This window comes from Phaseolus vulgaris, chromosome 10 (genome assembly GCF_051622355.1).
Source record: "Phaseolus vulgaris cultivar YP4 chromosome 10, ASM5162235v1, whole genome shotgun sequence".
Taxonomy (NCBI): Eukaryota; Viridiplantae; Streptophyta; class Magnoliopsida; order Fabales; family Fabaceae; genus Phaseolus; species Phaseolus vulgaris.
In genome coordinates this window covers 4,867,269-4,882,223 of record NC_143507.1, presented here as the reverse complement: position 1 = coordinate 4,882,223, position 14,955 = coordinate 4,867,269, and the positions used below count along the sequence as shown (strand labels likewise).

At 32.3% G+C, this 14,955-nt stretch overlaps 1 protein-coding gene across 2 annotated transcripts; it reads left to right on the top strand.

Annotated features, from left to right (window-relative positions):
- The first annotated feature begins 6,780 nt into the window (after window positions 1-6,780).
- On the top strand, window positions 6,781-8,988 carry LOC137819748 (uncharacterized). Of its 2 annotated transcripts, none has more exons than XM_068623720.2 (5): window positions 6,781-6,938; window positions 7,038-7,113; window positions 7,519-7,994; window positions 8,368-8,575; window positions 8,766-8,988. In XM_068623720.2, exons 1-5 carry the CDS (start codon window positions 6,933-6,935, stop codon window positions 8,783-8,785), a joined length of 786 nt encoding a protein of 261 aa, XP_068479821.1. In that variant the 5' UTR covers window positions 6,781-6,932; the 3' UTR covers window positions 8,786-8,988. The 2 variants fall into 2 exon arrangements, with proteins under 2 accessions (XP_068479821.1, XP_068479820.1); XM_068623719.2 differs by having other exon boundaries at window positions 8,365-8,575.
- Window positions 8,989-14,955: the final 5,967 nt, after the last annotated feature.

The following is a 14,955-nucleotide window of genomic DNA, read 5'->3' as shown; positions in this document are numbered from 1 at the left end:
GGCGGATGTTATGGCCGCAGTACAACTTTTCCATAGCACTGGTTCTCTTCCGAAAGGTTGCAATGCTTCCTTCATTGCGCTCATTCCCAAAGTTAGAGATCCGTCTTCGCTCGACCAATTCAGACCCATTTCTCTCGTAGGAGTAATCTATAAGATTATTACTAAAGTCTTGTCAAGACGTATGAAGACTATAATGCCTTTAATCATTGATGAATGCCAGTCAGCCTTCATCTGTGGTAGAGGATTATTGGATAGTGTTGTCACGGCTAATGAGGTCCTCGAGGATGTAAAGAGAAATGGAAAAAGCGAGGTGTGTTTCAAGGTGGATTTCGAAAAGGCATACTACTCAGTGAGATGGAGCTTCTTGTTTGATATGCTCCACAGGCTAGGCTTCCATGACAAATGGATCTTGTGGGTTAAAGGGTGCTTGGTTTCGTCGTTAGTATCTGTGTTGGTGAATGGGAGCCCTACGGAGGAATTCAAACCCTCCAGGGGTTTGAGACAGGGTGATCCAATGGCCCCTTTCCTGTTCTTAGTGGTTGCTGAAGGGTTAGCAGGTCTAGCCAGACAAGCGTTGAGAACGAATGTCCTTAGGGGTCTGAAGGTGGGAAGAAACAAGGTCGAGTGTTGTTTGCTACAGTTTGCTGATGACACACTATTTATGTGTGAGGATACCTTTGATAATATTTTTGCAATTAAGGCTATCCTTCGTTGCTACGAGGTTGTATCGGGCTTGAAAGTGAATTTCCACAAGTCTAAACTGTCCGGGATTAAGGTGGATGACTTTGCTTTGAGCACTTATGCTAAAACTCTTAATTGCAAGACGGATGAAGCTTCCCTTCCAATATCTGGGGGTTGAGGTGGGTGGTAATCCGAGGAAGATACAGTTCTGGGATCCGGTAGTCAAAAAGGTCGAAGCCAAACTTAACTCTTGGAAAGGGAGATTTCTATCAATGGCAGGACGAATCTGTCTGTTGAAATCGGTGTTCACTTCCATCCCCTTGTTTTACCTCTCCATCTACAAAGCCCCTGTAGCAGTGTACAACAAAATCAGTAGTATTCAGAGGAAGTTCCTATGGGCTTGGGGAAAACAGAGAAAGTCCATTTCTTGGGTTAACTGGGAAAATGTGTGTAAGCCTCTAGAGATAGGAGGTTTGGGGGTGAAGGAAATGAAGAACTTTAATGTGGCTCTCCTGGCAAAATGGAGATGGAGACTCACGAGTACTGAAGAAGGCAAATGGAAAGAGATTATCTCTTCCAAATATGGCACCGTAGCAGAAAACCTACAGATTAGGTCGAAATATCAATCATGGTGGTGGAAGGATCTCACCAAAATCTGCGGTGTAGGTGAGGAAGAAGGTTGGTTCCAAAAGGCCATTGGGTGGAAAGTAGGTAACGGAGCAGTAGTGAGGTTGTGGGAGGATCCGTGGCTTGGAAATGAGTGTCTTAGAGAGGTGTATCCTAGACTTTTTTCCTTGTCACTTGACCAAGGTAAAAGGGTAGGGGAGGTAGGAGTATGGGAAGAGAATAGCTGGCGGTGGAGTCTGAACTGGAGGAGGGACAGGTTTCAATGGGAATTGGATATAGAGGCAGAAATGTTATCCAGACTAAGAACGGGAGTTTTGTGTATGGATTCCTTCGACCAACTTGTATGGAAAGGGGACCAGATGGGTATGTTCTCGGTAAAATCAGCATACTCTACGTTGGCTAATCATTAATGTTCAGTTGCAAAGGAAAGTGTATTTAGTCTTCTATGGCAAGCTAAAGCCATGCCTAGAGTTCAGATAACAGCTTGGAGAATCCTCATTGATAGAATTCCTAATAGAGTCAATTTGGTTAGTAGAGGTGTGCTTGTGACATCAACCCGTTGTGCTCTTTGCAATCTGTCGGAGGAATCATCCCAACATCTTTTTTTAGAATGTGGTGTTGCACAACAAGTTTGGTCCCGGTGTTATAGGTGGATTGGCACTCTAGGTGTCCAAAAATAAGGTTTTACAGTGGTTCATGTTAGTGTGCCAACAATCTTGGTAGCTGGATCAAGGGCATGACTGGTAGGGACTGCTCAAAACACAGATTTCTGCAGCCTTCAGTGGAGTTCTAGTCGGTGCTTTGTTGGAAGAAATTGTCAAAACTAGTGGCTTGTTCTGCAACCTGCGGTGGTCTATATCCTCTTGTGTGCTGCCAATTCATGATTTACCGACAGGGGAATTGTAGTATCAGGGGAATGGCTGGAGGTGGATGAGCAAATTGTTAATATTCTTCTTTGCTGCCGCTGTCAGGTTCTCTTAAGTGTGTAAGGCTGTATAGAGGGTAGGGTGAAGGAGGTTCTGTGGGTTGAGGGGATGCTTGATGGCGGTGCTGCTTGTTTGTCTTAGTACGAAACTTTCTCCCTCAATTAAAAGATTTCTCCATTAAGTAGCTGCGGATGGATCAAGTACAAAAGCCTGGAATGTCAACCTCCAATGGTGGAACTACTAGTTTTGATTTTGATGAAATTGTCTCAAATGCTGCTCACCTTCCTGTATCATCAACCAAAAGGTCGCGACCTATGCTTGAATTTGATCTTGGGGACCCCTTTGTTAATAATAATGCTTTACACCAACAAGAAAGATCTTTGTCAGTAGCAATGCCCCAGATTTTTCCTTCTTTTGTTGGAGAATTAGAGAGAGATTTGCAAGCCCAAGAGAGTTTGTTTCATGTCTCTCAAAACACTCTTCACCCTGAACTCTTCCATCAGTAAGTTATATATACATAGCTTCTTGCGTGCGTAGCTCCATCAGTAAGGTAAACATGATCGCCGGTTGATGAAACGGCGATCTCCATGCGTGCGTAGCTGGTGGTCGTCGAAACTTGAAATGGCGATCTCCATGCGCTAGTCGGTGGTCGCCGAAGGCAAAGGTAAACATGATCGCCGGTCGAGGAAACGACGATCTCCATGCGTGCGTAGCTGGTGGTCGTCGAAACTTGAAATGGCGATCTCCATGCGCTAGTCGGTGGTCGCCGAAGGCAAAGGTAAACATGATCGCCGGTCGATGAAGCGGCGATCTCCATGAAGTGGTCGGTGAAGTTGTGTATCATTGCCGTATTCGAAGAACGGAAGATCAGGTACTGAAAATTACCGAGGTAGACACATCGCCGGGTTTGTGCTGGTTCGATAAAGATGTCTGTTAACCTTATAAGAGCAATGAGATGGGGATTTCCCGAGTGGATCCTCCTCGATAGCAGGGTTTATCTTGATTGGGTATTTTTTGGGTATGTTTTTCTCACTTTAAGGTTGTTTTGTTCCAACCATAAAGGAGAGATTGGTAGTCCTTTTGTGGTTTCTGTATATGGGTTGGGATACCCCTGAAGTATCCCCTTTAATTTTATTTATTCATTGCTGATAAAAAAAAAAACAAAAGCCGAATTTGTAAAGAAAATGCATGAGAGGATTAAAAATACAACAACAAACAGAGAAATACATGAAACATAGCAATAAAGGGAATAGAGAGATGATTTTTGAAGAGGGAGAATGGGTTTGGCTTCACCTTAGAAAGGATAAATTCCATAATCAGAGGAAGTTTAAGCTTAGTCCCTGGGGAGATGGTCCTTTTCAAGTCCTCAAAAGAATCAATAATAATGCATATCAAATTGACCTGTCTGAGGAATATGGAGTACATACTACCTTCAATGTTATTGATTTAACACCTTTTGCAGGTAGTGAATATGAAGAGGCAAAAGCGTATGATTTGAGGACAAATCCTCTTCAAGGGGGAGAGGAAGATGGAAGAAGTCCAAGTGTTGGTGATGTATATTTGGGTTTCAATTTTCTTCGGTCCAGTTGGATTAATGAAATAGGGATCCAAGAATCCATAGACATCTTGATTCCCTTCATGAATGGAAACTCCAAACAAATATTTACAAGTAATTACACTAACAGAAAATAATTAAATAGTAACCAAATTTAGAGACCAAAAATAATTAGTCACTATATTGACTAAATTAGATACTAATTTAAAGACTAAAAAATGATTGATATCTAATGTGGTTTCTATTATTAATAAAATATTACAAAATAGTTTCTAAATTGGTATCTAAATTAGCTACCAAAGTTTTAGTTACTAATATTTTAGATTCTAAATTAGTCTCTAAAAGACTAATTAACGATGATTATATTAAACTCATGGTTTCCAACTGCAAACTCTAACACGGGAACAATTGTTGAGGGTCGAACTCCCTCAGACTCAATACCAACATGTATCAAAGAATTATAAATATACATGCAATTAAACAATTAACAAATCTAATTATACATTCAATTCAATATATAAACAATTCTAATTATACATGAAATTCAAAAAAATCATTTCTAAATTATAACAATAATAACAATGGTTATCAAACTCGCGAGTTGACTTGTCAACTCGTCGGAGTTGACTTGTCAACTCGTCGGAGTTGACGTTCTCACTTATTCTAGACAACTTAGACTTGATAGAGTCCATGTAAACTCGGTGAATTTGCTTAAACTCGCGATTTTGCGAAATTTTTTTTTTTGGGCAAAGAATAAAATAAATTAAAGAGATACTTTAGGGGTATCCCAACCCGTATACAAGAAAAAAAAAGAAAAAAGAAAAAGATTAACAACCATTTTTTTAGCTTAGAATAAGGCATGAGTGACCTTGGTTGCACTTTGCATAGCCCTTCCCTTTAAACACAAAGAAGACCCTTACTTTCTAAAAGCTGCTCTATCTCTATCACAAAAAGAAAGAAAGACAAGGCTTAGGAATATAACGTGTGCTTCCTGTAGCCTCAGCAAGCCGTGTGCTTCTCTTTATATTTGATTGCATCTTGAGCCTCACTCCAAGGGCCCTCTTACCAACCACTAACGTGCTGCATTAACACAGACCCCTTTGCGAATGAGTTGGCGAGTTTAGATTAGGATTCACGCGATGGTTGAGGTCGTTGTGTTGTGGTTATTCATCGCGTTCGTTGTCGCTTACCTTGCCTCTTTCCATGGTCACTCGACTTGTCTCTGTCTATGGTTGAGCTCGTCGTGATTTTTCATTACTTATTAAATTTTTTTACTGTAATAATCTAACTAATTTATAATTCTAACCTAAATATCCAATTTAACATACTCATGAAAAAATAATATAAATTAATAATAATTATAAAACCTTTTTATAAAACATACTCATGAAAAACTAAAAAAATAAAAAATTAACATAATCATAAAAAATATCAAAAATAAAAAAATATTTAACAATAAAAATAAAAAAACCTCACCAACTTGGTGGTGGTGGGTAGTGGTGGCGAGACGGAGAAGCAAGATGGAAGACATCAAAACACACTCTATACTCCCTGGATAGTAGAGAACCTAAAAAAAGATTAGCAATGGAGCAATGAAGGAACAACATACAACCAATACAATGGAGGAAGAACTTACAAAGAGCACGAGGAAAGCGTGCAGTGAAGCAAAGTGCAGAGAAGAAAGGTGCAGGGAATACGAGAGCGTGAGAGAGAACAAAAATGGAAGTGATGAAAGCGTAAGTATGACGGACTCTGGTCAGGGTAAAATAAAAAGAAAATAGAATGTTGTTATCATAAAACCACAGTCTATGTGAGGCTCACAAACGACGGTTCTTGATAGGAACCGCAGTCTATGTGTTCAGTCATAACCATAAACGACGCTTTTACCATAAACTGTCATCTATATGTTCATTTTGATTTCAAAAGTATCACTACATTTTGATGGACGGCGTTTGACTCTAAACCAACTTTAGAATTTAAATAATTGGTAACTACAACCTTGGTATAGCTAATTAGATACCAATTTAAAAATTATTTATTAATAATAGAAACTAATTCAGATACCAATTAGTTATATCTAAAATAATATCTAATTTAGTCAATATAGCAACCAGTTATTTTTGTCTTTAAAATTGGTTTTCATATAATAATTTTCTAGTAATGAAAATTTTTATTTTTTTATTTCTTATATAATATTATGCCAAAGTCTATTTTAAATATCACAAATGTATAAATTCTGGAAAAAGTTAAAATAATCGTACGTGGGTTAAGTAAATTGAAAACCTATATGAAGCATATATATATATATATATATATATGTACAAAATATATTTTACAAAATTAGTTTTTTTATATCTCTTTTCATCCTATAACTATTTCATATTATATTTTTCTCTTTATATAATTTTTTTCGATTTAAATTAAAATTGTATGCGTATAAAGTTTTAGTTTCACATTTTTTTTAATCTGTTTCAAAATTAAAAGTTTTAGATACTATTAATATGTTCTAATGGCTAACAGAAAATATTATATTTTTGTAAATAATATTAGTTTCAATTATTTATTCATGTAAGATAACAATAAAATTTAACAATGAACTTTAATAAATATTATTTTTTAGATGAATGCATTTGTATTTTTTATTAGCAAATACATTATAATTAAACAAACAATAGATCAAAATTAATTTTGAAAAACAGATGTAGTGAAATCTGTAATTAAAATTTTGCAGGAATCAAAATTATACATATCCACCAAACTAGTGGATTATTTAATTTCTTTTTCTTACAAAAGAGTACAAACTCTATTTATGTGTCTTCAATTCATGTTAGTTGAGGTTCTTCACATCACCAACATACAAATGTTTGGCTATGAAGCAGGCCACATAAGCTGAAACATTCTAATCAAATCAAGTCATTTTTCCTTCACACACACCACTCGATCATGCAAAATATAACTATATTTAAAGGGTTCATGTTAATCAAAATCCTCACCAAACATTCCTCACTCACAACCACTTTGTCACACCACATTCCTTCAAATCATTGCCATTACAATTTATTTTTTGTCTCACCTCAAAGACTAGCAGCACAGAAAAGTCCCTCACTCAAAGAACACTATAAGTAGTGTATGCTGGTAGCAACATGCAGGTACATGCTTTGTTTGTGTATTGATATATTTAGCATATGGTGGAATCATGAATAATATACATGCATTATTTACATCAAAGTTTATATGTTCTGTAACAGCTTCTTCAATGGGTCTCTAAAGGGCAAAATGATCATCAAATAGGGGGGAACAGCAACTTGAAAACAATCATAAGAGGTAATAACCATTCTTGTAACTTTCATTTATGGGTGAAATATTAGTTGTAATCTTTGTATAAAAAAACTATATGTTTTTAATTCTTAAGTTTATTAAAAGTGATGTAGTTTTAATTTCTCCTTAGGACTAAAAAGTGTAGCTTTTGTTAAAATATATAAGGATTAACATTTAAAAAGTATAAAGTTTGATAGAGAACAAATTGATTTTTTCTTTTCTTAAAACTAAACTGGTTCAGAAAACAAGTTAGTCATTTATTCTTTAATTTTCACAAAAAATTCATTTTGGTGGTGACTTTTTCCAGTTACAAAACCTTATTTAAGCCATTTCTCTGGGGTGTAAAGTTCAAAATAGCATGAAAAGGTTGTATCAGAAAAGTGATGAGTGTTTTTTGTGATGTTTTTTCAGACAAAAAGGGTAAAGGAAAAGATATAATTGCACTTAGGCATCATAGGGTGGATCGAGGAACAAAGGGAATAGAAATGAGGAAGGTTGGCAGCAAGAACTTGAAGCTGTTTATTTTTATGTGTGGAAAAGACATTCCAAAGGCTTGTTTTTACAGAACCCTCAACATAAACAGAAACTTGAAAAGAAGAAGGAGTTTTATCCGATCTGTGAATATGAAGAGAGAAGAGTTATCTGGGGCAGTAGGAATTACTGAGAGGGCAGATTTTGTTGTTCATGTAGGAAACAAGGTTTTGCCCATTTCTGAGGAATCATTCTCCAAAACAACTAAAACAAATGATAAATATTATTTCAATGCAGAAGCAAAGCATCCAACTAAAGGTAATAATAGAAAGAAGTCCGTTTCAAGAATGAAAGAGTTACTTAGAAGAGTTGCTTCAACAAAAGAAGACAAAATAGAAGAATTTTATGAACATAAGGTAAAATTTAGAACCCTTTCACTCTCAACTCATTAAAGAAAGAAACCAGTTTGTTTTGCCTACTAAATAAGTTTATTGGAGTCATTATTATAGTTTCATTGTTATTTTCATATGAAAAGTGAAAAATAATTGTGTATGAGTGTAAACTATACCAATATATTTGAAAGGGTTATCATTTTTCTGAAAAATAACTCAGAAGCATTATCAACTCTCTGAATATATATGGTCATTCATTTATTATAGAATTATTAGTATCTAAACTGAAATTTTTAATGAGAATTTGCTAATGACACTTTCGACTATGAAATTGCTGGGTTGAATATAGTATGATCGAGTGATTTAATTAGTGAACATCATGAAATTTTGATAGCAGGTCCTACAAAACATAGCATTTGCAGAAGATGAGAGAGGAAGCAGTGAATCACCGAAGATTAGTTTCATCTGGGATGTGGATACTCCTTCTGTCCTCTCACTAGCTACTTTTTCTGAAAATGTTCAAACCAAGATCTCACATTCACAAATTTGCATTCCTCGCAACAGCACTTGCAGAAAAGAAAACTGGATCACCACAGATTCTGAATGTAAGCCAATTTGTATTTACTATGAGAATTTTTTTCCATAACATTTCAAGAGAATATTATAATAAGAAAAAAGAAATATTAATAAACTCACTTCTTAAATGAAATATTTATGAAAAAAATCACCTAGACCAACCTTTGTGGTACATGAACCAAATATTGGATTAACCCTGGTTTTTTTTTGGATTAACAGATGTGGTGCTGGAACTATGAAGAAAAGTGCGTGAGGAAAATATTCTACTATTTAATAGTGGGAGGAACTTTTACCAAACAATAAACTTCATAAGTTTATGTCTACGGGTTCTACGTATACCGAGTGTATATTCTTGGAATTCTAGGTGTCTTATTTTCATTGTAAGAAAAATAAACGTAACATCAACATTTAGTGATTTTCTTCTTATGTTCATCGTACCTATTATTATGTGTATGAAACGACTATGTTTTTGTTTTAGGAAAAGACTTAGTACACCGATAACATGTTATTTTTGGAATCCTTTTAAGAAATTTTAAATTTACTTAGTGATACTACGGATTATTATTCACGAATACAGATAGGTAAATTATCCACTAATAGCACTGCATATAAAAATACAAATTTATAGGTAAATTCAGTCTTACTTTTAGATTATTATATATCTATAGATTAATAATATTAATATTAATATTAATAGTAATAATAATAACATTAATAATAATAATAATATTATTATTGATAATACTAATAATATTATATTAATAATAATAATAATATTTTTATTTAAATTATTATTAATATTGTTATTATTAATATTAGTAATATTGTTATTACTCATAGTTACATATCTATAGGTCAATTCAGCATTACATATGAATTATTATCCATTCATAGATAAATTTAGTATTACATACGATTATTATCCATGAAATAATAATAATAATCATAATATTATAACAAAATTTGTCAAGTATAATGATAATAGATTTTATGTCTATTCCTAGAACATGGGTTTGATTCGTAACAATAGATTGTTAATAAATATAACATTATTAATAATAATAATAACAACAACATATATTTTTGTTGTAGATAAATGCAATACTTTTTTAGTGAATTAACATCCCTAGGTTTCTCTCTCAACATGCACTAGCCCACTAAAATTGAAATGATATTGATTTAAATATTGAATTGTACTATCTTCAAATATAAAAAAAGGAATTATTTACTATTCATTAAAATCTCACATCTTAAAACATGTTTCAGTCATAGAAACCATTAAAAAATGGTGTTATGGGAATAGTGAAGGAGGATACAACCTCAAACCTACCAACAACATGGTTAAGGAAATATTGGTTTGAGATTGACTATGGAAAAGAAACCAAATATTATTTTAGGGTTAGAGAATGACAAATCTTGTTTTGTGCTTGAATAAAAAGTAAATATTAAACAAAATATTTGCATCTATATTAGTCACTACAAAAAATTGTATTTGTAAGGGAAGTTATTATTGTATATATTGTTGCTCACAAATGACATTATATATGTGTGTAACAATTTCATATAGCGTCATAGATCTTATTGTCACAAAGTATAAGATGTCGATTTTACTCGAATATCGTCGCAACATCTACCATTTAATACATTGTATAAGGTGGTGTCACTAGAAGAAAAACTATTTCTAATGGTGGTTATATTTAGCACTTTCGGCGGTTTTAATTTTGCTAAGTGCGTTACCCGCGGTTTGTTTTTTCCCTTGAAGATCCAACATCGTTAACGGATTACCAACGATTCTGTAAATCCTTGTTACTTCCAGAGGTTTTCAAAACCTTCGTTACTTACATGGGGTTTCCAAACCCCCACTAATTCCATTTTTTGTGATTTTTTAAATGGATTGTTTTTTTTAATGGGTTATTTTTTTAATGCACATAAATTCTAAAACAAATGAAAAATGATAAAAGAAAAATATTTTAAAATTTTAAAACTCGATTGACTCTAACTTTTACATTTTTTGTTCTTAGAGGAAGAACCTAAACTTTCCAAATACTGCATATATGTTTATGAAATCATCATTTTAATTAGAATACTCACTAACCTTACTTTTAAAGCAATAGAATTACTTTAGAGTCACAGTCCAAACCAAGACAACAAAATATTGTTTTTCTTCTAATACTTTCAATTTGCTAGTATCAAAAGTAAGTAACCATATCTTAAAGACACAATAAAATCGATAATCAATATTACATATCATGTAATCAATGTTAAATATAATTTGATATTAACAATAACACAAAAACACATGCACATGTCGGCAATACATATAATACTATTCATATGTATTAAATCACATCATTTACTAAATTCAAATCATTTGCAAAATAATAGCATGTGAGATTAAGCAGCATGATATAGTAATCATCTGCCATATTATATACCTACAAATGCATGACTCTAATCATACAAAATAAAAACTATATGTATAGTTCTTATTTAGTTGTGATTATTTAATAATTGCTAATAAAAGGTTGGGATGAAAACATAAATAAAAATAATAGAGGATAAAAAAATGAGAATTCTTTTTATGGAGTACCACCATAAACATAATGTATAAATTAAAGAAGAACCAAAAATTTATTTACACCAATTGAAAATTTTCTTTTCGTGGATGTGTACCATGTTGGTAAGCAGCACTAGGAGATTGCCCTTTTGATTTTTCTTTTAAAAGGAAAAAATAGGATATTATTAATGTGCATGCATAACGTAAGAAAATTCAATGTCGTGACAAAATCGTAATCTTTTCAACCTAATCCCCCACTGATTCAGCTTGTTGGTCAAACTTTGCATTCTCTATTTATTCATTAATTACATTTTTAACTGTTTTATTTACTTTTTTTGTAATTTCTTAGAAGCAATGATAAAGACTAATTATTTTTATAATTAAGCAATAAAACTAGTAAATATTAATTGACTGAGACCACTAGCTTCTACAAGTAGCTAGATGTGCAGGTTGAATATCCACATTTTACAACTTTTACATAAGTGTCAATAAAATTATCAATTAAAGCTATAAGACTCAAAACGTAGATTTTCAGCTAAACCAGATGAGTAAATGAATACAAATGAGTGATATTGGGTTATATATTAGTTAGGATTTTTTTTACCTATCATTATATGACTTCCAACTATTCTTTGTCAAGCCTAATTTGGCACAAGTGTAGGTGACTAAAGCACTATAAATAAGAGTGCCTACCTATGTAAAATTCAGACTTCAATTTGAGTATAGAATTGTTGCCAAAATGGTTTTCCATTCCTCTTCCAAGTCTCTCAATTCTTTGTTATCACTTGTGAGTGCTCTAGTAAAAGGATTGTGCATAAAGTTGGCCTAACCTCTTCATTACATTCCAATCTCCATTGTTGTGCCTCTTTGCTCATGCAATTACACATCATTTTCGCTACCAATTCATCTCCTATTCCATTGGCACCGAAGAACATTGCATGAAGCCAAGGAGATCTCCATCATCTATTTTTCAATGTTTTTTCGTTGTCTTGTTGTTTGCAACACATGGTACAATTATAATATTATAATTTTTTAGAGAATGTTCATCTTAATGATCTTATAAGAGGATATAACAAAGACTTGTCTACATCAAAGGTCTCTTGAAAGACATGACAATGTTGCTCCAAGCTAACAACTTTCTAAAAAGACAAAACATGACCTATGCTTAGACCATTAACCATGTACGGTCCTACCTTTTACTCCAATTTGGATAAAATTTATCTAACCTAGGTTTAATAAGTTATGTGGGGCATCAGGTTGTTGCTTTAAGAAGAGATATGTAATCAATGTTTCATGAAGAACATTTAATGCATCTTTACACATAAAATGGACAAAAAGTGACATGAAAAAGAATATTATCTTAAATGACTCAAGGTTATAAAACGATTTTCAATAACTCCTTTAGAAACCTCTCTCTCTCTCTCTCTCTCTCTCTCTCTCTCTCATAGAACAATGTTTGTGTTAAAATATTGAACTTCATATTTTATACATTGTAATACACAACACCTCTTTTAGTGAGTTAACCTGTGCTTTTTTTAACACTCTCTCTTTGTAACCAAGAGTCTTGGCCATGAGTGGTTGTGTTCCAAAAAATACTCATTCTCAGCTAGGAATGGTTGTATTGCAAAAAATATTCAGTCATAGCCAGAAGTGGTTTCATTCCAAAGAATACTTACTCTTATTCAGAAGTGGTTGTGGTCCAAATAATACTCAGTTTTAGTCAAGAATAGTTAGGGTCTAAAGAATGTTCGCCTCTTACTTTGTAGCAATAATTTTCCTAGTGGACCTTGATCTAGTTGATAAAAAAACTATATGTGGTTTGGATTTACAAATGAACCAATATAGAAAAATTAAGCACAAATCTATCTTTACTATGATCTCTTTAAATGGCATATTGTTGACCTATAACTAACCAAAGAATGAGAACCATTTTGATAGTGTGTTTGTTAACTTAAAACTGCATATGACTATCTTCATTAGACACTGGTTTTGTGAAAACATCTTCATAGTATTTCTGTGAAGTTAAAATTGTGTTTGATTGTATTTCATTATATACTTTGATTTCAAGAATCTTCAAAAAGTTTCTATAGATAATTTAACCCTCTCTTCTAGTGTATTCTACATGTTTTTAACATGGTTATTGTGTATGTTCGCTCGGAAGCCAAGAAACCTGACTAGTGATAAGAAATCCCTAAATATTACTTATAAAGATGATGATTATCTGACCTAGGGAGACAATAAAATAAGGAAGACTTTAGGTGTTGGAGATGTTGGTAACACCTCCTCTATCAAACAACAAACTTTTAAGCATTAGCCAACTTTGTGAGAAAGGTATAAATGTAACTTTGAAGGTATACTATTACATTCATCATCAAAATCCTTGTCAAGTGGTATTGATAAGAAAAAAAAAACATTATAAAGTTATTGCTAGACTTCGATCATGCATAATCTGACAATGAATTGTGTTGTTGTCCAAGGAAGAAAGTTCATGGTTGTTGCATTGAAGACTTTTACATATTCCTATGCATCACCTAAGTAAACTCGTATTTAAAGAATAAGTAAGTGTTTTGCCAAAACTTATTTAAAAAATACAAGATTTGTGATGCTTGTAAAATGGGAAAACAAACCAAAGAAAGAGATTTCAACCCAAAAAACATTGGAACTTATTCATATGAATTTATTTGGTCCCCTAAGAACAAAAAGTTAAGGTGGCAATTACTATGCTTTAGTAGTAGTAGATGATTACTCAAATACACACAAACTCTATTTCATGCTTCTAAAGGTGATGTATTTAAATCTTTTAGAAAAATTTCCAAACTTACCTAAAATTTGAAAGAGCTTAAAATAAAATATTTGAGAAGCGATCATGCTAGTAAATTTAAAAATGAGTCTTTTGATAGCTTTGGTGAATAAAATGACATTTCACATAAATTCTTAGCCCCTAAAACACCACAACAAAATAGTGTTATTTGAAGAAAAAATTATTCTTTGGACGGAAATTGATTTGTCAAAATATATTTAGGTTGATGTAGTAAACATTTTGATGAAAACATTTTATGCACACTAATGAGATCATGAATCAAAAAGTACCAACATAAGAAGGATTGACTACAAGAAACATTATCAAAACCAAAGAAATGGAGAGAAAAGTCCAAAGATTGGTTTCTAATGGAGTTCTGATAATATACAATACTAAACCGTTAGAGGAAGATTTTCATTAAATCAAGAAAGGACTCTTAAAGAAGACAAAAATATAAAAAGAAAATAGTATACGATTTTATATGGAAATATCCTCTTAGTTTTTTTTTTTCTCGTTTAGAGGTTAGAATAAACTATCTAAGGTACAAACAAAGGAAAAAAATAAATTTTAAAAAAAATATATTCTCTTATGAACAAAATGACAATAAAAAATTCCAAATTTATTTTTCTTTAGACAAATTTATTCTAAGTATAGAAAAGCTATTACTTTTATTCAAACAACTAAATATTTCAATAATATACCATGAATGCTGGAAACCTCCCCATTTCAATTTCAAGTGTTGAATAAGAGAATAAAGTTAAATATTAGTTTCTTCTTATTTTTTTAATATTATAGTATTTAGAATATTAGTGGGTATACGTTATAACTCACTATAAGAAAACTAATTTTAAAGAAAAAATAATTAATTATTATATATAGATTAAGTTGAATATTATTTTATAAACTAAAATACAATTAATATTTAAAATAGTTATATTGTTAATAAAATTTTATAAACTAAATATTAAATTATTATTATTAATATAAAAATTAGTTTATAAATTTTGTTTAATAATAAATACTATTTCAAATACTAATAGTTTTTTATTTTA